Source organism: Channa argus, chromosome 17 (assembly GCF_033026475.1).
Source record: "Channa argus isolate prfri chromosome 17, Channa argus male v1.0, whole genome shotgun sequence".
Lineage (NCBI taxonomy): Eukaryota > Metazoa > Chordata > Actinopteri > Anabantiformes > Channidae > Channa > Channa argus.
In genome coordinates this window covers 13768515-13794983 of record NC_090213.1, presented here as the reverse complement: position 1 = coordinate 13794983, position 26469 = coordinate 13768515, and the positions used below count along the sequence as shown (strand labels likewise).

Below are 26469 nucleotides of genomic sequence, written 5' to 3'. Positions count from 1 at the left end.
CACATTCTGGACCTGTTCTGTCTTCAGCTTTAGTTAATGTATAACATCAAGATGTAGCTTTAACATCCACCTACTTTCAGTAGTGTTCAATCCATGTTTTATGTAGTAGCTAATATTTTGAATTATATTTGTCAAGACTCACATAATTATCTAATACAGTAGCATTTGTTCATGCAAGTAACAGATACATACGAACACAAATGTCAACATTTAAGACTCAGGGTGAAGGAAATCTGTCTGACTCTACATAGGATTTCAGGTCAAAGTGATAAAATGGAAGAATTTTTTATTATTATTTATTATTATGAATATGACTCAGTTTTCATTATATATATGCTAATAAACTACAAACAGTACTAATGTAATATTAAATAATATTTAATGATCTACTATGTTGTGATATGTTGTACTCACTTTGAATAAGAATATCTGCTATCAACAGTCTAAACTGGATAACATTTTACAGGGGTTTGTTTGGGAAGCTTACATCCCTCAAGCAGTAAATTACTTCAAAGGAAGCCGTGTTTTGGTGCCCTGATCGTTTTTCTGAGTATCTGCGCATGTGCGCTCATTTTCTTTTAAAAAGCAGAGTGATCTCGAGAAATCTGAATTCTGTTTACATTTAAGGTGTGTGTGTGTGAATAGTGTGAAAACACATTACCTCCTTAGATTTCATGCTGTAATGGTTAAATGCTTGTTCATCTTCTTTCAACTCAGGTTTGTGCAATATAGTTTCCAGCACCTTAATTCTTTAGTAAATAAAAATGGAATGAGTTCTCACTCTTTACAAATTTGGTGACTGGTGCCAATTAACCACTCACTCTATTAATGTTTTAGCTGAACCAAAAGGTGACTTTTTCAAAATAGTGATGTATGTGCATTCATTTAGAAATAAAAAAGAACAACCTTGTGCTTTTTGTTTACATATGACTTGTGAAAACTACAGCCCCCGAGAAGAAAAAGTCTCAATGTGTTTGTGGTGCCCTTTCAAATCTCCCTCTCCCAAATCTCAGTGTTTGCCATTAGAAAAGACACACAGTCTAATGTCGCCATCTGCTGCTCTTTTCAATTCATTATGAATATTTAGTCCGGGTTGCATGTGCACAGGTTAACCCTCTATTTCCTAACCCTCTAATGCCAGACTTGAAACCATGTGTGATTTAGTTAACACATTTGTCTGATAGTCGTTGGTCAAACTGTCCAATATGACTGCAAATACTAACCTGGTTATCTTTATTTTTGTCAGCTTTAAATTGCAATTCAAGCATTTGTGTGGTGGGAAATGTTTATAGGACATGTGTATGATGTGAAATCTGAAATGTGTATTAGTGGACACAGATACAGATACTGTTCAGTCTCAGTTTTAAGCTGCCTACAGCAGAAATCTTTATTTCTGCCCTTCAAAGAAAGCAGAACTGATTTGCATTTTCAGTTTCTCCTCTGCCCATATTCTATTCCTGTGTACTTTCATTTTTATACCTCTGCTCAAGGACTTTGGTAAGTTGCTGTCAAAGCATAGGAAAAATAAGTTAATGTTACTCTTAATACTGTTCAGTATTTAACAGTAATGTAGAGTTGATGCCAGAACTAAGGGTTAAAATGTTGTTCTGGAAATAAATATACTGTATAAACAGCTTGTGTGTCAGAGTGATGATTCATGTTGCCTGCCTCATCATCCAGAAATGAGACATACAAAAAGAGTTCAGCCTGAAACTCTAGAGTGAATGTACTTTACTATGTAGCAATTATACACTGTGCTGAAAATGGATAGAATCTGTTCTACAATCTCAATATAATCAACACTGTTGTGAATTTGTACTATGTCATATTTATTGCATTAATTTTACAATATAAATACTTGATTCATACTTTATTTCACTCTCCAAAATAATTTACAAAACCAATCTTTAGATAAACTTTTCAATTTATTTAATTTACATAAACTCAGTACAGCTTTAAATTACAATCTGACTAGTTATCTGCAAAAAAAGGTTCATTTATTGCCTTGGCTTGATTGAGTAAACTGTATCTAATATACTAATAGGTAAGCATCTATTTCTACTACATTTTCCTTGTTAGTGAATAAGCATATCAGAAGGAGCTTTGTACATGTATACATGCCATTACTGTACAACCTCACCATAGTGGTGTGTAAATACCTGAATCTACCTAAAACCTTTTACATAAATCAATGTGGTTTATGTTAAGAGATTCTCAAAAGCAGGGTTGATACATTTGCAGGACGAGAGAGATGATTGTCAGAAAAAATTAAGGAAAACAAGCTGTCAACCTTTCAGGGACTAAGGGTTTTCCTTTAAGAGCCTTTAAGAGAATATGCATGTGCACAACACCTGTCCATGTCTAGCTGCAACGTGTATCTAGTGTGGACTGAATTTCAAAAGGGAGACTGCAGCAGAGCAATGCAAGTGGACATCTTCAGAGAAAAATAGCGAAAGATAAAATTTTGCCACATATTCACACGCTCTGTGGAAACCAGGCAGCTGGTAAAGCGGAGGAGAACGAGGAGGCAGAGCAGGTTGCGGTGTCGACTTTCTACCAAGCGCTCCCTGTCTTAGCCTCGCCGCATCTCGTGGAGTTTCTGGGCAATGTTTTCAAGCTCTGACTCAATGGCTGCCAGGCTTTCAATCTCTGGCTCCTGCAGACAGAATGAGAGAACAGCAAGTGAGGAAACACAAATATGTGCAAACATTACATGCAAAACAATTCTGCAAATACATGCATATCAGAGCAATATTTTGAGCAGAATTGCCACTTTTAATCTGAAAACTGGCCTTGAGCTAGTAAATAAGTGAGCACAGCACCACCACAGGTAAAAGCAGAAAAAATCTAATGCATAACAGTGTAAATTAATAGTTTCATATCTTTGGGAATACATTAACTTCTTATCCAAAATTAATATGAGAAGGCACTCATGTCTGTGCATTATGAAGCTACTCCAAGGAGGTGGTTAGGTCCACTTTGGAATGATGAATAATATCAATCACATCATTAACTGATGCACAACATTTATATTTTCACTTTTAAAATTTTTGTCCCATTTAAGAAGTCACCCTGTAATTCCTGTTTGAAGATAAAAGAAATGCAGTTCACCTCTGACTTTCTACTGGCACTGCCCTCTTCCTCCAGCACCCCCGTCTCCTCTGGTGTCTTTTGAGCGATCATCTGCAGCTCCTTTATCTCTGGACTCCTCTGGGTATCCCTTTTCTTCTTCTCATCCTTCTCTTCTTCTGTGACCTCCTTTGAATGATGTGGCACTTCTTGCATTTGTTTTCCACCTGCTTTTCTCTTCAGTTGCAAGCTCTTTCCCCTTTTGTTCCATTGCTGTAGATGCTCCTTGCTTTCTCTCCTCATCTCCCTTTCCTCCTCCCCCTCTGGTTTGGATGAGAAAACTTCAAATCTCTTCTCTGCTTCTTCCTTTTCATGAAATCTCTTCTCTTTTGATTCATTTCTGGGTGCATCTTTTTTATCAGCTTCAGCAGCTGCGAATAGGACAAAATAAAAAAAAAATTATAAATCTGATTTCCTACAGCAACACTTTAGCAAAGCAATGACAGAACACAATCCACCATCAGCAAGATTCCATTCTGCGTAATGAAAGATTTCTTGCCAGCTGGCCATTTTGCCCTCAGTACTGCGAGCTGTGCTTTACGGAAATTAAGGACATGGCTGGAGCAATCAGATACTTTGGCTGAGGCTTCCATTGGCAGGTATATATATGTGATTGTACTTTGCCATTTTAGCTTAAAAGCAGATATTTCTGTTACTCTCCTGGAAGGTTTGGAGACAAAAAGCTCCACTGAGGGCAGTTTGATCTAAAGATGAGTTTATAGAGATTATAGTTCCGGCCGTAGCCGTTGCACAGCAGCTCATTTGAATTCTACAACATGGAGATAGTTAATCATTTGTGTTGGGGTCCTGTCAGTATGCCAGCTACATTGGCCTGCTCTCCTGTGGGAGGGACTGAAATTCATCATGGAGATGGAAGTACTTCCAGCAATCAACCTGCTCTTTGTTGGCAGGCAGTTTCATCTAGCAGGCAGTTTTTGTATGCACTCTGCGTATTTTACAATCTAGCTGTTGGTCTTTTTCTCAACTTCCTGGCATCTTGTAATTTGCTTGGATGTCCTTAATGTCTTGAGTAAAAATAAATTTCATTAACCCAGAGCTTTCATCCAAATGCGCATGTTTTCCGTCTCCTCTTTGTTCAAGGTAAGGCAACCAGCCATAACACTATAACTGCTGTCTCAGTTTACCTTTCTTATCTTTGGTCAAGTTTTCTTTCTCTGAATTTGCCCTCTTCTCTTCCTCCATCTTTCCATCCTTGCCCTCACTCCACTCATCCACAGATTCAGATTCATGACTTCCTGGGCTCTCGTCATTTTCTCTCTTCTCTTGCATCTCTTCAGTGCTGTCATTGTCCTCCTCTGACTCTCCATCTCTCTCGTCCTTTTCTTCATCTTCATCCAAATTTTCTGTTTCACTCTTCTGAGACAAGATGGATCTCTCACCAGGGCCTCCTAAAGCTTCCAACATTGATCGATCTGAAAGAGGGGAGGGAAAGCCATTTAGTTTACTAGACAAAAAAGATTTTCCATTGATGTTAAAGACCGTAGTGCTTTTGTGCTTGTACCAAGGTTTATGACAGTGATCATTGTGTATTTTAACAGTCAGACTGGCTAAATGGATTTGGTTAGTGTTAGTTACATTTTATAAAATTACTTTATACTAAGATGGGTTTGTCTTGGTCATTTTCTCACCAAAACACGCAATGGGTTATTTTTTTCACTTTAAAACAGTAATTTAGTACCAACGTTGAAACAATTAGACCATTATTCAATTCACTGGCTAATATTAAAACAGTTAATGGTTAATCATTTTACAATAGAAAGGAAAAATGTTTGAAGGGTCCAGCTACTCAGGTATGAATGGCTGCTATTTTTCTATTTTCTATCATTTGATAGAAAGATATACTTACTCGCTAAAGAGGAAAAGGGAGAAGAAACATTGTTGATTAACTTTTAGGGATTTTGGACTGATTATCAGTCAACACAAAGAATTTGACATTTCTTTGGGTTTGGACAAAAATCTCTTGGCTTTGGACAAAAATCTCTTGGCTTTTACATCATTTTCTAACAGTTTTTAGAACAACTTGCTGCTGGTTATTAAAGGGAGTCAACAGATTAATCAATAATGTAAATTTTTGTTTTTAACAGAAGCTCTGAAGGCACACCATCTTTATATTTGATTTGTTTGTTTGGATGTTATACTTGGCATTCCATTGCCAAAAGTCAAATGCCTGGCATTGACTTTACAAAGCCAGGTGTGCTGTCAGGTGGAAAGATCTCAGTGTGTACGGCCTGATTGTGTCCACAGGAAGCATCAGCAGAGTTTAAAGTCACCTCAGCATTTCTCCTCTTTGTCAGCCCTGCTTTGCTGACACCAGAAAATGGAAACAATGGGAGTGATACATCATTCTGACATTTGGTGCAATTTAACATGTTGATTAGATATATATTCTCAAAATGGAACTGACTGAGATTGTGTGATAAGCATAAACAGCATAACAATGCAGCAATGAATATGTACATTTAAGTCTTTCTGCGGGGAGTTTCCCACGAATCAGAGCAACTTAAGAAACTCACCTGCAGCATCATCTGTAGTCTGAGGGGCTTGTGTCGTGGGGTCAGGTATACCAGTGTCTTGTTGCTGCCGACTTCTCTCTTTGCCACCTAAAATTAATCAACATTTCTATCTATGCCATCTGTCTTCATAAACAAGCATGTTCATCACAAAGACATCAGCTTGTGTGATCTGTGACTCACCCTGAACAGCGATCTCCTGCAGCTCCTTCAGAAAGTTATGATGGCGAAGGACGGTAACCAGCCGGTCATCTGCACACACAAATTAAAATTCATGCAAATACAAGTGGCTTAACATCTAAGTCAAGACAGGAAACACAGATATAACTTGCTCCTTCATTTTTTTAACACTCAGCAATGTGCTTCAGTGGTTTGTCTGAGTTAATTGCCTTTTGATTTACTGCTTTTCAAAGCATGAGCACAATTAATCATTTGGCTCCCAAAGAGACTCTCCCCTAGAGATTTACAGCAGCAGTGGGCTCTGGACTTTTTGCTGACCCACAGATGATTCTCCATACCATTGGCAGCAAGCACAAAAAGAGACACTTACTGTACTGTTTCTGTGCTGTGCTTGAAGATCTTTGTCTTTTCTCTTATTTCTTCCTCTTTATGACCATGACCCTCCCTCTTCCCCTCGTGTCTCTTTCCATCCCTCTGGTGGTGTACAGTTTCCCTCTCTAGCAGCACCCACTCAGTCACAAATGCTTGGTGAGTAATGCTCCGATTGATTTTTTACAACAAGGACAGCATCAAGGTAATACACTGGCTATGTAACTGAATAGTCTTGACTGAGCTCTAGTGACCCTGCTGTATTTAAACCGCCTGCAGCGAGTTTGAATCCAGCAGACATTGCATCAATTAACCTTATGATGTGGGCACTGTGCTCTCATGATGAAAAGAGAGTATGTATCAAGTCTCTAGAAGTACAGTTATCTTAGTGGGGTTTCAGTTAACACACTGAGCTGCAGCAAATCACCAAACCCTAATTAGCAGAAACATCATGATGAGGATTATCTTAGATTAAACCCCTGTAATGTCACAGACCTCTACAAAATAATTCAACTTCCAGAGTGTTGTAGCACAACATATCTTGACATTAAAATGTTACTTGACAAAGTGGTTGAGAAAATAAATCATATGCAAAAACATGTTAAGAAATAAAAACAAATGTGTGCCAGTAGCCATCAACAAACAAACAGCATTTGAGAATGTATATGCACGAATCAAAAGTGGCAATAATATAGTGCCACTTTTAATTAAAACACTGTCCGTGCACCAAGGCTCCACCCCATCATGACCCTGAACAGGTCGTTGAGACAAAGTTTCAGCAACTAATTAAAACATGAGGTTTATATTGATGCATTGGTATATAAATGGTTTGTCTCAAAGAATCTGCAAAGTGTATGTTTTAGGGATGTAACAAAACTAATAAATGTGAGAAATTAAAACTACACAAGGAAGGAACTCACCTGTCTTTAGTGTAACCAAACACTCCGGACTCACAGGCACAGGGTGGGGCCTTGATAGCACATCTGCCAACGCTTCCACAATACATTTCAACACCTGTGGACAAAGACACGCAAAGTGACTTAAAACATTCTGATATTTGACAAAATATGTAGATATTAAAATGTAATGTACATAGAAATGTAATCGTGTCAATCTGAGCATGTGTAAACAAATCCCATTTGATGCTGTTCCATTAGCAATTAACAATTCCAGCTTTACAGCTTTTGTAGATTCATCCATTTCTGTTTGAGTGCAGTTCCTCTGCAGAGTCGCCCACCAATTCAAAGTGAAATTAATTCCCATCGCACAGTCAATGCCGAGTCAATGCCACGTGCCTGATGGTTTTTCACTCATTATTTGCAACGCGTCTGCCTGCCAGATCTTTGATTGTTACTCGTGCCTTTTGCACAATCATTTTTTTATTTCACACATTGTGTGCATTTGTCTTTCATATTCTGAACTCTCTAAACCCTTATTCTAGAAGCGACTCTCTGTCTCTGTGGTGTATGGAAAGGATCTGACAATACTAAATCATGGAGGTCAAGGCTCTCCTTTGCTTTTAAAATGGGATCTATTGATTTCAATGAGGTCATTCCCAGATACCCACCATATTTCTAATAACTGCTTGAATTATGATTGTGGTATAGGTACAGAAGTGCCATAGTGTTTGTCATTGTTGAAACTGCGTTGAAATGTACATTCAGGTACTGCAGCATTAAATGCAGTAATAGCAGGGAACTGTATACACAATTGCCTTTTTTTTTGCTGCAACAATTCTAACAAATACTCATGCTAATATTAATATGTACCTTTACGTCCTCATTCTCCAGCTGACTTGAAGTCACTGGCAATGACAGAACTGCAAGAAGAGAAAAACATGTGTCATCTTATGATTATCTGCTACTTTCACAATCCCTGATGCTTCAATGTTGTTGTCACTGCAGCTGAAACACACGTCTGTTTTAGTAACAGGGGAATAAATGTGCTAAAGGTTCAGGTGCATTCACTTCATCTTCGCCGCAATTAAAGAGGTTAGTCGCTGTCCTTGGTGTTGGACCCAGGCAGTCGCATCTATTCACGCAACACACCGAGGCACCCGTGGTATGAATTAACTTCAGGGAGGTTTAACTTACCGCAGTTGGACAGTACAGTCAAAACGAACAGTCCTCTCCCGATCATGTTTGGAGACGAGGCGCATCAAGCTCTCCAGGAATGGAAGACAAGCAAAGCTTATATCAGAAGGTTCGATTTCTCCCTTTTGAAGAAAGTCCAGTGAACTAAGGACGCATTCTGAACAAAGACTTAACCCCCTTTCGGTATTTCTGGAGAGCTAAATTTCCTGCTGCATCTGTGACCCAGCAGCCTCCGTCCTCTCAAGTCTTTCTACCAGCACCTCACCGCAACAGTGCCCGCTTTTATAGGAGGACGCGGAGGGAGGAAATGACATCAGACTGGGGACAAATGATTGTACCTGATCATACCTTAGTGGTTGTCAGGGCGTGCAACCTGCAGGTTTAAAGCACCTCACAGGTGTGGAAATGAACTCCATTTTATTCCTGTGGACGCATGATTTTATTGCAATCAGGGTCCACAGCCTTTAGCCTGACATTGTTCACCAGGTTACACAATAATCAAAACCATTCCTATAAGACATTCTCGCAAATAAAACTAAAAAACACAGGACTGCAATGTAGGCTATTCTAAAATGTCTTTATGAAACTGATTAAACAGGTCAAACTTGTGACTAACTGATCAGATTGTGCCATGCTCTGCAGGACAAAGCTCTATCATCATATTGTATTTACTGAGTCTACTAAGTCTTGACTACCTGGATGTGTTGCTAGGTGACAGTTTATTGAAAATTATTTCTGTCAGTGTTGTAACAGTGCCCACTTTGATGAGTGCAGGCGGCCTGAATAGAGCTAAGATTAAAAGGAGGCATTTTTCACATTTAATAACCCAGGACACGGCTGCATTTAGCCTTCTTATCAGTGGACAAGCAGGAGCATGTATTAGAGTATGTTGTGATATAATATATGTTATCTAACATATATTATTTAACAGCCTGATGTATTGAGCTCCAAGATACTTTGCAACAAAAGTGGTTCGTTCTGATTTTGAGATCCACTGATTTTTTTTACTAATAAGTAGACATGATACAAGACATGATAATCTAGTGCATAAATTAAACAGTATTTTGAATTCCTGTTATTCATCATCATTTATATGGTGTCAAGTAAAAGTTTGAAGTTCTAGTTACATATTAAATATTTTTCAAGCTCTTAAAACCGATCAGCCTCTTTGCTTCAAGCAGTATGTGTTCTCATAGAAATATGAAGCTCTAAGCTTCTTAGGACGGCACGGTTAGTCTGTCAGTCAGTTCACTGAGTAAAATAACCCCTCTGAACTACTATGAGATGCATTTTCACTAAATATAATTTTATTTGCATTTAGGGTGATTTGAGGTGATTTTGATCACCTCCAGCTAGAAAACAAAATTAAACATTTTCTTTAAAGTATCTCAGCATTTTACAGGGCAAGTAGGAACAAATTAGGTACAGATGTCATCTGACATGTGCCCTTATCACTACATCATTTTCAATTCCTGATAATTTGGTTTATGACTACAACCTCCAACAACCAACAAAATACCCATGGAACTGGGTTGGGCTATGTGTTTGCTTATTTTCATTTTTATTTCCACTATTATTTTAGTACATCAGCATGTTCATTTAAGATGGTGAATGTGGCAAACATTAGTCCACATGTTGCCATCGTGACCGTGTTCACTTCTTCACTTCTTCACATTACAGCTAAGTATCAAACTGGCAGCAACCATCTGCGTGTCACTGCTTAATTCATGGGAATTTGTTGTAATTGTTAGAGTATTATCCAAAGGTCAATAATTCACTAAAACCAAAAAAGAGAAATCAACAGGCCTCACTGCAATGAAATTAAAAACATATACTAATTTTAGGAATCTGAATACTCTGCACTACTTAACAATGTGCTTTCTTGCTATAAAGTCTTACCAGTCAACCTAGAAATGCTTGACTACTGTAAGTAATAGATTTATTGTTTATGAGTAACCTATGGAACGTCCAAAAATTATTTGCCCTGTATTATCATAAGCGTGTCCCAGATGGACATGGGCCTATGAGGTCATTTTCCCTTTGTGACTAACACATTCATTAAAAGAAGACAAAGAGGTTTCCAAGGTGTGGGCTGAAATGTTTGCTCTTTCAAATTTCCTGCTCCAACATCCACTGAGATCCCAAAGATCTCATTATGCTTTCAGAGAGACAATAAAGACACATTTGCGTCAGAGCCGCATCCATATTTGTCCCGTATTAACCAGCGATGGCTTTGTTTAAACATGAAGAGGGTTTTCTTTGAATGCAATTATAAGGTCATTGTGAGATCCAACAGCTACAAGGCCTGATTGAAATTCATGCCACTGAATCCTCCAGGAGAAATGATAGAAAATAGGGAGAAAAGAAATATGTATTTTATATCTTAAAGTGCATATTTAACTAAATAAATTTACAATATATCTCCTTACGCTCCAATTTCTCTATATTTTTGAAAATATTTTACCAAATAAACACATTAAAGGGGCATTTCCCATTCAAAGTCATGCCTGCATCATGTACTTATGACATGTTTACCTGAGGACAAAGCTTAGAAAGTCGTCCCATTCTGCACACAATTTACCTTCACAATGCCGAGTGCATCATGTACTATATGGTTTCAATTGCCATTCAAGAGTTAAATTAACATTTCTGTACAAACACAAGTAACCTGAGATAAGCTTAATATAGCTTCCACCTGCCCTCATAATTATACTAATTAAACAGAGTCAATATATACTGTGCTGTAGACTCTTTGTAAGCAGATAGCAGATGAATTGGGAAGTCATCCGTTGTAGATGATCATATACCATAGCTGGGCCAGCTTATTGTTTGGTAATGGTTATATTCTGTTTGTATAGATTTTAACAATGACCCAACTTCTCATTATCCAGCAGCAGGCACAACATTTACTGGTCTTGTCCAGTGCTCTCTTGTGCTGCATATACTGTATATTAATATCCTCTCTACACAAATGACTGCACCTTCAGTGACTCAACTGTTCGTGCACGACTCGTCCATTATCAGCCTCATCCTGGACAGTGATGAGTCTTTATACTGACAGGTCGTCTGTTGGCTGGCACTGTTGTGCAGGTGAACATGCTCTGTGGAGATGATGGTGGATTTCAGAAGGACACCCACTCACTGCCTCGTTTCACAATATTCACCAAGCCTGGAGTTCTTGGGGTTCCCCACATCCCATAACTTGAAGTGGGAAAAAAGGCTCAGCAGAGGATGTACTTCCTGAAGTTCAACCTACCACAGGAGCTGCTAATCCAACCGACGCTGGCAGTTTCAGGTTGTCACACTCACTAACAGCTGGCCTCATACTTTCTGCTAAATTGCTGGACACCCGCAACCACTACATCTCCATACAATGACTAAACATGCACACATGGCTCCTTCAGTACTCAAGGAACTGTGTTGGAAGTACCACACACACTGCACCTTTACGGTTTGCCTTCTTTTTGTAATTCTTATGTTCTCTGTAGCCATTACTTTTCCTTGAGAACGAGCAACGACCACAAACAAAGTCCTCGTATTCGTTTGCTTACTTGACCAATAAAGTTGAATCATATATTCACATATTCAACAGACATTCATAAACACTTTAGGCAACTTATTAGTTTAATATGTTTTCATGTAAATTATAACAGGAGCCATTCAAAAATTATTTTGGTGCTAATTACATCTGCAATTCCTACAAAACATGTAGTTAAAGCTGCTTTGAGTGAGACCTTTTTAATAATATTATGTATCATTGTTGTCAATATTTTTTTATGAGAGAACAGAGAAGAATGTCCCACGCCCACTGTTTGTGTATCATCTAGCTGTAAATCATCTTGATGCAGTTGTGAAAAAAATACAATTTACATCAAAATCGAAAATCTTCAAACAGCAGCAATGATTTCATCCAGAGAAAGCTGCTACCAACGACGACTTAAACTTGCCACCAACACCACCTCCAACTGCCTCTAAAAATGTTAGATTTAATTTACACAGTTCACTGTTACATTATCTATGGAGGCTTCAGATCTTAACACTGCAGTAATTTCCTTCATGCTGCTATTTGGGGCCACAGAGAGGCTCACAAACCCTTCTTTTCAGGTGTTCCATTCAATCACTTTAACAGTAACCACAAAAAAGTCCAGCAAAGTACAACTAGATAAGTCCAAGACATTCAAAACCCACGAGGAGCGTGAGCAGCAGGACAATGGCTGTCTGTGATAGGGTGTCAGACTGAAAAGGAAGCTGGCTCGACTTGGCTGCAATTGGTCTGGTGAAGATATATGGGTGTTCCTGCAGATGGCACAACAACAACAATAAGCACAAATGTTCCTACTAGTCTTACAGTTACAGCATTAAAGGGTTTGCTGGGAAAAGAAAAAACAATAACTTTTATAAAACAAAAAAGTTAATAAAAAACAAACAATGACAATCCCTTAAAAAAAACATTTCACTGGCCACTATCCATTTTTACTCAATATTTCCATCACCTAAAACACCATTAAAAGCCATTTGGTTGGGCTTACCATAGGTGGGCAGATGAGATGGATGGGGTCAGAGAAGCTGCTTACAATCATCTTTCCTCCCTCAGGCTGAAACTGAGAAAAAGAAAATGTTGAGAGAGTGAGTAATTATTCAGGAATGTTGGGATTTTGCATGCATCAAAATGTGCAGTGTTTCTTCAATTGCGCTGACAGATTGTTTTCTTCCAAATGAAGATTCATTTTTTTCTGTAACTTACAAATATTATCTATCAGTTAATTTCAGGACACACAAGCTGATGTGCTCCTTGTTGGCATATAATCTCATGTGAAGTAAAAGCGGTGTACATAAGTTATTGCTAACCATGTTGTTCCACAGTCCCTTGGCCAGCTCTTCATGTCCCTTTATAGTGAAATGGAAGCAGTCGTGAGTGAAGAAGGTCATATCAACCTTCCCATTCTGTTAAAAAAGACAAAACATACACTAGTGTTGATTTCCTGATAGAGTGTGTTGATGGCGAAATGTGACTTCTCTCCAATTTATTAGCTTGTATCAACAAAACCTCAAGCGACAGCTGTCACATTTGGGATCTTAATGATTCAATCATCACTTGTGTTATGTTTCACACTGATTCAGCTCATGAAAGTGAACACTTCTGCCATGTTGACATTGTTGTGGCCTTTGAGGGTGTGGATAGATTACTGGGAGGCGAGGAGGGTCAGCGTGTTTGAGAAAGGGCTGAAGAACAACAGCAAAGTCGTCCCTGAAGAAGCGGTCGCTGTACAGCAGCTCCTCAAGTCTTCTCTAAGGATGGAAAGAACATGAGTGCATTTAAAAACGTGCAAACTACTCACAGACAATTGTATCTTATAAGCACATATATGTTTATATTTTATAGGTTCATTGCACTAGGAAAAATTATGATGATTTAAATTGCTGTCTGTCGATATGAACGACAGTTTCATAAACTGAGAGGCAAAAACATGCACCTGAAACTCCAGATTGACCTGCACCAGCTCCTGTAGTTCAGGAGACCGGGCTATGGGCTCTATCAAGCACGAACAAAAAGACCTAAAACAAAGTGTCATACAACAAAAGATGGGTGGTGGGGGTCGGAGTGGCAATGGGGTTTTAAAAAGTCAGCCAATCCAGAAATGATCAGTTGCAAAATGTGAAAAAATATATAGGATGGAAAAAAGAGTAAGTAATAAGAGCAGTATAATGAATTTTAACATAACACGAATGAGGAGGAGGACAAGAGCCAAGTACAGTATGAAAGAGTGGCTCACCGCTGGAGCAGGCACCCTGGGGTTGGCTTCTGCACCTCCCTCAGCGTCTGCATGGGAAGGATCTGAACCACGTTGACAATCATACGAGGAACCTGAAACACAGTATGAGAACAGTGAGTGACACAACAAAGCCTCACTATTATCAATCCTAGTGTGTCTCTTTTCCATTTACTCTACCTCATTCATGAGCATTTCCAAGGAGACAGTCATGTAATGAATGAAGTTATCCACTGAAAAAAGAGCCTAGAGAGAATATGGAAACTCTGGAGAAATTAATTAGACTCTATAAAAACTAACTTTTCTATCAATATTCAAAAGACAAGACCACAAACCTTATCTTTGCAATAGTCACAGATGTCATTCATGCCCATGAGAATGGTCAAAAGCTTCCAGTCACCCTCAAAGTTCAGACCCTGGAGACAGCAACCATCAAGAGTTTGACAGATTCATATGAAGATAACTTGTCTAGATATTGGGTTGTAAATCTGGTAGATAAAACATAGCTTCAGAAGGAGGATCCACTGCATGATATTCTAGCAATAAGCAGCCTTAGTGGAACAGTCGCTCACCCTTCAGGTTTAAGACTTTAGGGAAACAGGGGCATTACTGTACCTCATAGCCCCTCAGAGTGTCAATCAAATGTCTTGTCTGGCTGGGGAGATTGCTGAAAAGAAACACCCACAACTTCTTTGAATACGTCACATGTATGTTGCTCACACATATTTGCCCAAGAATAGAAATTGGCATTTTGGCCAGAGCTGTTTTATGTGGTCAGAGAAAAGATTAATTAATAACGATAAACGTTATCGCCAGTGACAAAGATTTTAGATTTCAAAGGGATTAGAATTAAATTCTAAAGGTTGAAGCCAGTGCACACTGCACTGACGTGACCTTACAAGGTGTTGTGTCCAGTCACAGCCAAGTTGAAGCCTGTTTCACTGATATGAGCCTGCATCCCGTGAACTGTCTTGCCTGGAGAAGCACCGAGCAGATTGGGATTGAATAACTTGATAATATCTAAAACACACAATTAGAAAACAAATAAGCAAATAAAATGTAACTGGGTTATTATTCCATATGGAAAACTAATGCCAAGTGATGGCCGAGATATTATCAGCAACTAAAAGATCTTACTTGCCAAAGTTATGACATCCTGAAATGATCCATAGCCTCCAATGCTGCAAGATGAAGAAGTGGAGAAGAGAAAAATATAAGTGCCAAAAAAGCTATTTATGTTCATCTTCAAGTAATGTTTTATTACTATGGTTTACAAGTTGAAAACAGCAGAAAATATTCTTAAAAGTTGACATTGCAGATATTGGACTTGGTGTCAATGACTTTAATTCCTGAAGGACATGCATATGAATGACATAAAACTAGCTGAAAACTCCTCCAGATGATGTCATCTACATGCGGGACCTCGGGGCCAGCAGTTACTCTCTCTGTGGGGGATGCGTTAAAGGGTTTACATAGAATATCTGTCACCTCCATGACACGTGACGAAACTCAATGGGAATCCCGAGGACAGTGGTGGCGTTGGCACCGATGGCTGTCTGTAAAGGAAAGACACAACATCTCACAAAAAAAATAAAAATAAAAATTCACGATGTCTGGTTGAAAATGTGTGTTATCTGGCTTCTCTTCTGTTGCTGCAGCAGATAGTCATCATGGTTTTAATTTTGTATTTATCCATCTTCCCTCTTGGTTACATTTTTAGGTCTCTCCATAAATAATGAATGTGACTGCTCAGTAGGAATAAGCAATTACAAAAAAAAAATAAATAAATAAAGAATAAATGGCCAAACAGAGAATATTTTAGTAGATGTTTCATACACTGCCAGTGCAGCTAAGAAAATATCAACAAATAACACCTACTGTCAGAGAATCCCCCAAGGCAGCAATGATTTTGATATCAGCTGCCTTCACAAATTCAACTAGACCAAAAATCAAAGGAAACATGGAGACCAAGACAAAGAAGAGGGAAAAAAGAGAGGGAGATGTAATTAGTTGTCCATCTAGTGTTTCAGCACAGTGATAACAGATGGATTCACGGCTGATCTGGGTGTTGACAGACCTGAGGAAGGAACAGAGGGAGAGGGACTCATGTCTGGGCACTGGAAAACAGGGTGTTTAAAGCTCACCGGTCGTGTTTTCTCTGGAAACTCCTGAGGAGGAACAACAGTGAAATCCCACCGTCAAATCATAAACCATATATTGTCTTCTTTAAAACTATCTTAATGTAATTTCTGCTCATTATGACTTGTTTTTTTTACTTTGTTGTACAACCTTTGGGTTACTGATACTTGTTTTATCTTTCTAGTGTGGATGAACCAGCCTTCACCAGGTCTCTTTGATTATCTGCTTCTTAAAAGTAGGTAACCACAGTTATATACATTGTGTGTTTATAAATAAGTTTAAGTGGTCAGTTATTAGCAGACCGGCCTACTTAACAAACAAAAAGTAAAATCAACCAAAAAAAATAAAGGTTTTTAATAAGAATTCCATTTCTGAACGCTAACATTTACTGGTTATAGAAGCAGGTGTGAACAGTACCTTGTTAAGAGCCTCCTTGCTGTAGTGTCGTATTCCTTCTTCATACTCCGACCACCAGTCGTTGCCTTTCGCAGTGAAAACATTATTTCCAAATTTTCCATTTCAAACTCTTCAAATAGCCCGAAGGGTCAATTGTCAAGACTTTTGAGTTTTCTTTTGACATTATTTGCAGCATAAAAATACTGGACTAGTTTTCTTTAGTGTTTGTAATGTCTGTTTTTAAACAAAGTTTTATTAATATGAAGCGCAAAAGCTGTTTTAACAATGAATATAGACACTGCCTCATGTGTGCTCTGCCCTCCTGCTTATTCTAGCACTTACCTTTGACAGAGCTGCACACGAGCACACATGTTGCCACGGCGATGCAAAGCCACTCCATAGTAATGTGTATAGGCCTGTCAATGGGTCACCCCTACAGCCTGCACAATGTGATGCTCAGTTTTTACAGCACTGTCACTTTGTCTCACTCTCCCTCTAAAGCTGACCGACAACCTGCAGGCCCAGTGAATCATATGGACAGTTCAAAACAATGTGAGCAACACACAAAAAAGCTGGTTACATCTGATTTTTAAGAAACAAGCCAATAATTCACTGATGTGACATCAATGCCATGAAACTGGATATAACTGGATATAAAATCTATACACTAAAGGACAGTTTAAGAACATTTAAAGGCTGAATCCAAGTGACAACAAATAAATGTCCATATATCATTTATTACTTTCTTTATAAATTTGTATTTGTGATGGTAAAAAGGCAGTCAACAATCTTGGCCAGGGTTTCATTACAGAAAAAAAAATGAGTTGTGTACAGTAGTTAACAATGCATGGATGCAGGAAACCGCTGAGAAGGTGTCATCATCCTGTAAAAAACATTTCACTGTCCTGTTTGACTTCATTTACTTCATGCAGATTTTTTGGCAGATAAATTCTCAATAATTCTAACAAACATATTGTGTTAATGAACAAATGGACTGCAAGTGGCTATATTAGAAGTTTTTACTCTCGCTGGGATAAATAGTCAATGGCCGGAACATGGCTTCATTAGTTTTTCACATGTGAAGCCCAGATTTAGGTCCATCTGAGTTAAAAAGTGTAGGCAGAGCACAGAGCTCCTACTTGGACTTTTGGTGTGGGGGTGGAAATTCTCACAACAGCTGAAGTTGTGTAACCAACTCAGTCTAACGTAGAAAAAATTCTGCGTTTATAAAAGTTGAAGAGGTTGCTCCAATTTCTGTCTTCACTAACACACAGCTTAAAAATAGAGAAAAAAAAAATTAGCACAAAGGAGAATTAATATGATCTGAAATTAATCTAAAAAATTATCAGTGTAGAGAAAACCTGTTCTGTTTCCTTTAACTGGACTGTATCAATCAATGCTATGTGTAAAAGGTTTTTTGTTCTGCTTTCTTTACCAAAAGAGAGTGAAAGACGTTTCTGCATCATATATTTTGGTGACTGCTCAGCTTCTTATCCTTTCTAGATGTCTGCCGTGCACTGTTGTGCTTACAATAAAAGAATTTCACAAGCATCCACTTAAGCTTTTCTAGCCGTGTAAAACAATTAATCAAATGTTTGCTTCTTCTACTAACATCATAACATGACCTTAGTACATTTTAGCTCTGTAACTAATGCTCAGTGAAGTGCCGGTATGCAACAGTACTGACAATTAAACAAAGAACTCATGGCTGAAAAACTGCAATGCAAAAAATGAATGGACAATTTGTTCACTCAATAAATATCTAAAAAAAAGGTGCCTAAAATTAAATTATGCAAAATGATCAGAGAAAATATGCAAAACATGACCATCAGCAGGACCAGGGTATTAAGCAAATAATATTATTTTGGTTAATATTTTATTGCCTGAATCTGTGTTCTAAATACTGCACACAATTATGATTGAAGCAGTTTAACAGAGTGTATTTGAAATGTGGAGAGAGAAAAAAAAGACCATATCAAATTCTAATTATGCTGACTGGCTGATTAGTCAAGATCCAGAACTGCTTTGATCTGGCAACCGCGGTACTACTTCCATGTAGAGGACATGGGTGCTTCTGGTGGTATCCTGAGTCACAGACTAACAAGGCCCCAGTCTGTTTCCTTTTATCAGTCCACACTGTAGCACTGTCCACATACTGTCAGCACAGTATCACAATATTTAAATAGAGGAAGGGAGTGGTGAGATTTAACCATTTTAGTCTCTCTCTTTTTTTTTTTTTTTTTTTTTTAAACCATTTGGAGGATGGCAGGCAGAGCGGCAGTGGTGCTCACACTAGCAGGTAATCAGCTACGAAGCACCAGCTGCCCTATGCAGTGGGCTGGCAGGGCCTGTGTCTCTCTTTTACTGCCCTCGCTCCATCTGGCTTTCTCTCACTGGTTCTCCTCTTCCTCCTGGGCTGCACCCTGGGCTTGTGTTTCTCCCTGACCCTGAAGCTCGGCCTGTGCTTCTGGCTGCTCCTGAGGTGGTCTGGGAGGTGCTGGGGTGGGGACAGGAGGGCGAGGGGGCACTATGATTTGGTGTTGGCGCTGTCTGTAGGCGATGACTGTGCCCAGCAGCAGGGCGATGACGGTCATGAGGTAGAGGTCCCACTCCGGGCCCAGAAGCTGGTCCAGGTCAACTTGAGTAGTCAGCTCCTTCAACTGGCGGAAGCCAAACAAAGAGACAACAGAGGGCAAAGACACAGGCATTAAATGTAATTCCCTCTAATGCATTTTTTCCTGCTTCAAATCCAATTTTGAATATCTAGGGTCCACTAAACCCAAACCATGACAGCTACAACTTAACGTGTTAAATGAAGTACTCACATTAAAATCCTGCATGTACTGCAGTGTGTAAATCAGGCCCAGCTTGCAGAGGGCCAGGAAAACTGGGACCTGGGCATCAGGACTGGCTTCTGCTGCCATGTCGTAGAAACGCTTGGCTAGATGGATGTCCTGCAGAAGACACAAATTCTAAATTACTATTAGAATATGGGTGCTTTTTAATCCAGAGACCAAAGGCTACATTAACTGTACTCTGGATTTCCAAGTCTAAAGTGAATAAGTGATAATGTGCATAGGATGTAGCTGATGTTTCCTGCTCACCTGTTTGATGCCCAGGCCTTTCTCGTGCATGTACCCCAGGTTAAACATGGCCTGGGCACTGTGCTGCTGCTCTGATGCCAGTCTGTAGTGAATGACAGCTGTCTCATAGTCCACATCTGTCCCATAGCCATAGAAGTGGTAATCCCCTAGTTTTATTCTTGCCACAGTGTAGCCTGGAAAAGACAATTTCTTGTGTTGACTATAAATTTATTTATAAAGCTTTTTCTTTAAGACAAATCTAGACAAAATTTCACACGAAATGGAAATGGTCAGCTGTAAATGAGGAACTGGAACTCGCCTTGTGCTGCAGCTCTTGTCCAATGGAGCAAAGCACGAGGATAGGTCTCATTCTCATTAAAGATCCTTGCCCCTTCTGTTTGTAACAACAAAAAAGGTTATAATCTTACATTCCCCAAAGTCTGCAGTTTATTTATAGTTTAAACACTTTGCACAAAAGGACAAGAAAGTTTCCCAAATGTATTCCACTGAATCAGTTTTGCTATTGTTTACCAACAGGTGAATAACAGTTACTGTCAATAGGTACATTGCTTTTGATTCATTTGGGAGATAAATAACATGTAAAAGTATCACCAAGTGTACATGTAATCATTAAGGATAACTGGTAAGTGTTAATTATTCATAAAATACTGAATCCAAGTAAATGTCAAGCAGTCCAGCTGTTACTGAAATGATTTGTCTTACTCTGGTCCAGGATGAAGGCCACATTGCTCTGGGCCACCTCGTAGCCCTGCTCAGCCAGCAGCAGATACTGCACCAGCGCAGCATCTGTGTCACCCTCCTTAAAGCTTCCGTAGGCAGTCATCAACCGCTCTGACCAGCGTCCACGCTCACACACATTCTTAAAAAGCTTATAAGATAAAAGATATGAGGAAACCGTGGGAGACACTAAACAAAATGACAATTTTATGAGTTATGCATAGTTGCGTAAAGTTATATGCTCATCCTGATGTGGCTATTTATTTGCTGAATCTTCTGGTCAGAAAGACTATGGATTAGCGCTGAATCACAGCTAAAAGACATTTCTTCCAATTCTACCAGCAGCTCCAGGATCGCTCACCTCCACAGCAGTGTGACAGGAGCGCATCACACCAGTACCAGTTGCATGCATCTGAGCCAAGTTGTAGAAAGCCAGAATGTGACCTGCCTGTGAGGCCAAGTTGAAGAACTTGAGTGCCTGTTTGTAATCACGCTTCACACCAATGCCATCTGTGAAACAGGAGGAAGAAGAAAATGAGCATAACAGTAAATCACAATGAAAAAGTATTTTAGTCAACAAAAATAAAAACCTAGTAAGGAAACTAAAGAGGGGCTGAGCGTTAATAATAAAACTGAAATAATGAAGCCATTAGATCAGGTGACAGGATTTTGGCAGACAGCCAATAAGCCATGACATTATGTCATAAGATTCACAAGTGTGTACATAGACACACACACTCAGTACACGCTTAATACTCACTGTAATACATGGTGCCCAGCTGAAGTTGTCCATCCACCCAGCCCTGCTCTGCTGCCTTCTGGAAGTATTTTAATGCCAGCTCATAGTTCTGGAGACACAAACACATAACGTCCAAATTAGTATTCTGATTCTGGTTTGTGCATCGGGTGAGACACATTCTTTGAGCACAAAAGGTTTAGCTGCCGGGTTAGAAAAAAAAAACAATAGTTATATATACCACTGGGACACCTCTTCCATACAGGTAGGCCATACCCAGACCACTCTGCCCCACTGGATTACCCTGGATGAGAAAAAAGAGAATAAAAAAAACACAACCAGTAAATGACAGAAACTGCATTGAGCTAAAATGAATGGTGAACTACAGACTTTAAGGGAAACTGACGATTTCAGAGACAAACTAGACATTATTTTAATGCTTTAATCTTACCAAGTCTGAAGCCTTTTTGAAGAACTGGTAAGCTGTCTCGTTGTTCTGAGGGAGATATTCGCTGCCTTCTGAGTACATCTGAGGGAAGTCAATTCAATTCAATTCAATTCAACTCAACTCAACTTTATTTATATAGCGCCAATTCACAACAAAGTCATCTCAGGGCACTTTACAGAATAAAGTCAAGATTATAAAGATATATAAAGAGAACCCAACAATTCCCCCTGGAGCAAGCCATAGGCAACAGTGGAGAGGAAAAACTCCCTTTAACGGAAGAAACCTCCAGCAGAACCAGGCTCAGGGCACAGCAATGAAAAACTTGATGTAAATGCAAATTCAATACTCTGTGAAATCAGAAATGCCAAATCATTGGCTCCATTATTTTGAATTGAATTTAGACTTTCTTGCTGCTCTCGAACTAATGCTGCTTCTTCTCTAGCAGTATGGGCTCTTTTGTGATAATGACTGCAAACACAGTGTAAGCGTTAAAAGAGAAGTAAACTCAACTATTCAGTAATGTGAACATACTGAAATAGTTGCTTTAAATTTTGGGGGTAAATGTATTTAAGCTTATTAGAGTCCAAGGAACTACTATACTGCTTTAAAAAAACTGCTAAATAATAAATAAAGCAGATACACACAGACAAAAGGCATGAAAGACATTTTGCTTACCTTGCCAAGAAAAGCCATAGCATGCGTATTCCCTGCATTTGCGGCCTGGGTGAAGTAATCATATGCCCTCTGATAAACCAAAGCATGAGAAATTTGTTACTATCAGTATATAAAAAGGAAGTGAAAAGAATGTTTGTAAAAGAAAATGTTACTTGATGATTTTGTTCTACTCCACGTCCTCCATGCAGGTGTAGCTGACCTAGTCCCACCTGTCAAGGGACACCAATAACTTCAGTGACACAAAATAGTTATTTTAAATATGAACGCTAGTGTCACATTTCAGATTATTACCAACAATACTCTTTACAGTGACATTCTATAAATTGAAAAGTAAAAAAAAATCAATATGTTTACTAGTTATGGGACATTATCAGAGGGACTACTATAGAAATCACCTGAGCTTGTACATCTCCCTTCTCAGCTAGGAACTGGTAGTACTGTATCAGGTCCTCCTCTAACATCCCGCTGGTGGATCCAGGGTTTTCTACTTCATCCAGAAGCCTGATTCTCTGCACTGCTGACCCCCCTGTCAGGGACACGTCACTGGCCACTGGATGCAGAGAAAAAAAAAGGCACGTAGAAGAGAGAATTTATACACATATTGTACTTCCAAAAAGAATAAAAATAAATAAATCATCACACCTTGATATAACAGTACATTAAAAAAAAAAAGAATGAATTACAGTATATTCTTACCCTGATTTGCCACAAGCCTATAGTGTGTCAGAGCTGACTCACAGCTCTGGGGAACACCCACACCTCCCCAGTATCTGTATCCCTAATAACAAAACAGGAAAAAAGATTTTAACAGCTAACTTTGTTAAGAGTGATTCTGTTATTGATGCTCTGACAAATCCACACACCAGAATCATATGAGCTACCAAGTTTCCACCGAGAGCCCCAAAGGTGTAGTAAACCAAGGCCTGAAAAAAAACAAAAAACAAAAACAAAATACAGAAAATGTTAAAAAATATCAGACAACACATTCACCTGCCAGATTTTTTGTCAGGGGGAACTTAAAATGTATTTAGCATAAAAGACAATTTATAATAAATTTTAAAAGAAGTACCTTAGCTTGACTTGAATTTACTCCAAGTCCGGCAGCATAAAAAAAGCCAAGAGCCTTTGCAAAAACAAACAATTAAACATGAATACAGTAAGCCACTAAGCATAAATAAAAACTCATAATATATCAAGTCAAATGCCATTTAACACTTTTCATAAGTGAAATATAATTTTTTTTAGATGGGAGATGCACCGTTTGAGCTTTGGGAGAGCCCTCGATGGAAAGCCTCTTAAACATCTCTTTGGCCTTGGTGACATTTTGGTTCATGTAGTCTCCAAACAGCATAGCATATGCTACCTTCTCCATGGCTTTCTGGTGGCCTCGCTCTGCCACCTTCAGCAGCTTTTCGTATAATCTGAGAGAGTGTTTGGATAAGCAGAGATAACATGGGTGATATTAGGCTGATGCAGATGTGCATATAACAAGCAGTACTGTCACACAATAACCAAATAAGAATGTGCTGAACAAACATGTTTAAAACTCACTCTCTCCTTTGTGTTTTTCTAGTGGTGGCATTAAGCATGCGCATGAGAGTCTGATACTGCTCCTCAGACTCCTCTGCCTGTAACCTCTGCTCTGCCTGCTCCTCCGCTATGCAAAAAAAAAAAAAAAAAAAAAGGAAATATCAGTGAGAACTTTTTTCAAACTATGTGCTCTAAGACCAGTTTTAAAAATCTACTTCAGTAGGTGTTGGAACTTAATTATTAGAGGTAAACAATTAGCAGTAAACACATATTTACTAATATATCTCCATTGTTGGCTTTATGTGCTAAATAAGTAAGAGTAAATAATCTATTAATTAAAAATGAAATACACTGCTGTTTAAAACTTACTCTCACAGAAACCCCAATTCTTTTCTTGGTCATAGTCATAAGTTGTGGCACACCACAACCGCCCATCCCCTCGCCCATCAGTGGTACAGTCTGAGTACTCCTTTCCCTGGAAGAGGAATGGGAAGATGCAGGGCTCTCCATGGGCTGTACCTCCATTCACCACGGGAACTAGTTTGAGGAGGAAATAAAATAAAATAAACCTTCAGTCTTCATATTAAATATTTTTTTTAAAGTTTCCATCTTTCATAAACAAGACACCATTAGGAAAATAACTTTAAATCCCCAAGTAAAATGATGTAACTAATGGCAAGAGAATCCACAGGTGCAAGGCACCTGTTTTTTTCTCATGGGGTTTAACTGTTTATTCAATCTCGTGCTGCCTTGAAACTACACTAAAAATAACCAAAAACATGTTTATTGTATGCATGCTTAAAGATATCAGACCATAGAGTTCTTTTTCCTGGCTGCACCGAGGAAATTACTCAGTTTGATTTTAAATGTGTCTTCACCCTCTTTTGTTTTCTCCTCAGCTGGAGCAGGCTGGTCAGGCAGGTCCTCCTTCTCCTCTCCCTCTAGTCTTTCTCCGTGTAACTGTTTCTCCTCTTCTGGCTGGGAGACATCATGGCCAGAAGTGGTATCTGCTACTGTGTCTGACACCACATAGGTGTCTTCCTCTTCAGTGTATGGGTCATGGTACGACTACAGAGAGAAATAATTTTTGTTAAGGAACAGCATTTGCATACAGCAAATGCTTTGAATTAATTATGTAATATATTGGCAAACAATTACATTTTTTTGTATGATAGAACCCCAGAGAAACTTGTTTATTCTTCTGTACCTGATTAACATCCAATTTGAACTCCAAACACTGTGCATTTCCTAATAAATTGATGAATAAATTTTTAATGTCAACAGTTGTGAGTCTCTGGGGAAATTGGAATCAGTTTTACTGGAGTCAGGATACTAAAATCAGTTTTTGACCTTGATATAGATTTAAATTAACAGTGCCAAATTGTTTTTTTTCTTCCAAAGCATTAAAGTAAGAGAATTATCCACAAGAATTGAACTTGTAAACCATGGATATCAGATAACTTAAGATCGAGACGTACCTTAAGCTCTGGTCCGTCATTCCCGGGTTGATCTTCATCTGACGAATTACAGAAAGTAATTATTGCAGCAAAGCAAAGTAAATAAGTACTAAAATATAGTTGCTAGCAACAGTTTAACACACGAACTGTACATGTGTCCGTACAGGTATTAGCTAGACTAACCACAAACTCACACACTTACCAGCTGTTACTCCTTTGCAGACTATCACCACAATGGTCAAAATATAAAATGTTCTTGCCGTACAACCCATTGTTATTGCAGTTGACAAGCTAACAATTTGCTAGCTGTAGCTGCCGCTATTTCTATCACCAAACATTCAGTTACAGACGAGTCTTACTTTTCGATACAACGTCAGCATACGTGAACGCAAACGCACGACCGACAAAAGAGAACTTATTTCTGGGCTGGATATCAGCTTGCTTAATTTTAGATACTATAGCTGTCAAACAAGCTAACAAATTCCAATTGAAAGCTAAGCTAGCAGAGTAGTAACTGGCTGAAGTGACGTCCCGCTATTAAGGTAAGGTTATACAGCCAGAACAAAAGACCAACTAAACGGCGGACTATTTGCAATTGACACAATTTCTCAGTTTACAAATTTCTTCCAGAGTAGGTTTTTTTTTTTTTTTTTAAACGGCCGAGTTTCGGAGTAACATGCAAAACATTCAGCGTATGCTTTATAGTTAGCTAACCATATTAAACCCCTACTACTGATCGACACTTCCTATTTTCGTAATTTGACCAATCACAGCGCGTTCAGCAGGACAACAGCCAATGAGCGGTAGGCAAAGATGTGTCAGCGAATCAGGTACGTACACAATTATGTTTCTGGTTGACGGGCTTGTCTACGACAGCGAAACACGTTGTGAAAATAACTTTCTTGATCCCCTGGTAATTAGAGGTAATTGTGTTTGACGTGTTTTACTCCATAACACATCAAGTATTCATTTTACAACGATGAGTAAGAACATGGACCCTGCACATATGAATAAAAGGTCAAAAGTGCAGGAAATGTGTCCTAACGTTACCCAACTTAATGATGCAATGAATGTTTTATTCTGCACTGTATGACTTTAAGACATGTTTTTACGTGTTTATACGTATACACGTTTATGTCTTAGGGCATAGGGCATGAAGTTTGTGTGAGCCTGTGTTGTGAGAAATTTATGCAG

At 38.7% G+C, this 26469-nt stretch overlaps 3 protein-coding genes across 4 annotated transcripts; all 3 read right to left on the bottom strand.

The window, feature by feature from the left end:
* Positions 1-1906: 1906 nt before the first annotated feature.
* Positions 1907-8568, bottom strand: chga (chromogranin A). Its single transcript, XM_067482171.1, has 8 exons — positions 8303-8568; positions 7979-8028; positions 7130-7223; positions 5844-5912; positions 5664-5750; positions 4275-4562; positions 3112-3500; positions 1907-2656 (listed from the first exon to the last, which is right to left on the bottom strand). Exons 1-8 carry the CDS (start codon positions 8346-8348, stop codon positions 2573-2575), a joined length of 1107 nt encoding a protein of 368 aa, XP_067338272.1. The 5' UTR covers positions 8349-8568; the 3' UTR covers positions 1907-2572.
* A 3395-nt stretch (positions 8569-11963) lies between these two features.
* On the bottom strand, positions 11964-14943 carry LOC137102617 (phospholipase B1, membrane-associated-like). 2 transcript variants are annotated; one of them, XM_067482305.1, is made up of 5 exons: positions 14254-14943; positions 13777-14168; positions 13151-13591; positions 12832-12903; positions 11964-12598 (listed from the first exon to the last, which is right to left on the bottom strand). In XM_067482305.1, the coding sequence occupies exons 3-5, from the start codon at positions 13229-13231 to the stop codon at positions 12461-12463; spliced, it is 291 nt and encodes a 96-aa protein (XP_067338406.1). In that variant the 5' UTR covers positions 13232-13591; positions 13777-14168; positions 14254-14943; the 3' UTR covers positions 11964-12460. The 2 variants fall into 2 exon arrangements, with proteins under 2 accessions (XP_067338406.1, XP_067338407.1); XM_067482306.1 differs by lacking the exons at positions 13777-14168; positions 14254-14943 and having other exon boundaries at positions 13151-13756.
* A 2382-nt stretch (positions 14944-17325) lies between these two features.
* Positions 17326-26014, bottom strand: sel1l (SEL1L adaptor subunit of SYVN1 ubiquitin ligase). The gene is made up of 21 exons (XM_067481575.1): positions 25478-26014; positions 25297-25334; positions 24697-24886; positions 24188-24355; positions 23840-23945; positions 23547-23709; positions 23358-23411; positions 23152-23211; positions 22985-23066; positions 22684-22838; positions 22441-22497; positions 22289-22357; positions 21617-21694; positions 21407-21469; positions 21190-21277; positions 20791-20939; positions 20415-20580; positions 20011-20085; positions 19713-19885; positions 19434-19562; positions 17326-19268 (listed from the first exon to the last, which is right to left on the bottom strand). Exons 1-21 carry the CDS (start codon positions 25545-25547, stop codon positions 18999-19001), a joined length of 2403 nt encoding a protein of 800 aa, XP_067337676.1. The 5' UTR covers positions 25548-26014; the 3' UTR covers positions 17326-18998.
* Positions 26015-26469: the final 455 nt, after the last annotated feature.

Coding starts and splice junctions, on each gene's coding strand:
- sel1l (XM_067481575.1), bottom strand. CDS start 25,547: ATGGGTTGTACGGCAAGAACATTTTATATTTTGACCATTGTGGTGATA. Junction 22,839..22,984: donor TAGGCTTGTGGCAAATCAGG/GTAAGAATATAC, acceptor CTCTGCATCCAG/TGGCCAGTGACGTGTCCCTG. Junction 21,470..21,616: donor TCAAAAAGGCTTCAGACTTG/GTAAGATTAAAG, acceptor TTTCTCATCCAG/GGTAATCCAGTGGGGCAGAG.
- chga (XM_067482171.1), bottom strand. CDS start 8,348: ATGATCGGGAGAGGACTGTTCGTTTTGACTGTACTGTCCAACTGCG. Junction 8,029..8,302: donor GACTGTACTGTCCAACTGCG/GTAAGTTAAACC, acceptor CTCTTCTTGCAG/TTCTGTCATTGCCAGTGACT. Junction 2,657..3,111: donor GTGCCAGTAGAAAGTCAGAG/GTGAACTGCATT, acceptor TTCTGTCTGCAG/GAGCCAGAGATTGAAAGCCT.
- LOC137102617 (XM_067482305.1), bottom strand. CDS start 13,231: ATGACCTTCTTCACTCACGACTGCTTCCATTTCACTATAAAGGGACAT. Junction 12,904..13,150: donor AGGGACTGTGGAACAACATG/GTTAGCAATAAC, acceptor TCTTTTTCTCAG/TTTCAGCCTGAGGGAGGAAA. Junction 12,599..12,831: donor ATCTCATCTGCCCACCTATG/GTAAGCCCAACC, acceptor TGCCATCTGCAG/GAACACCCATATATCTTCAC.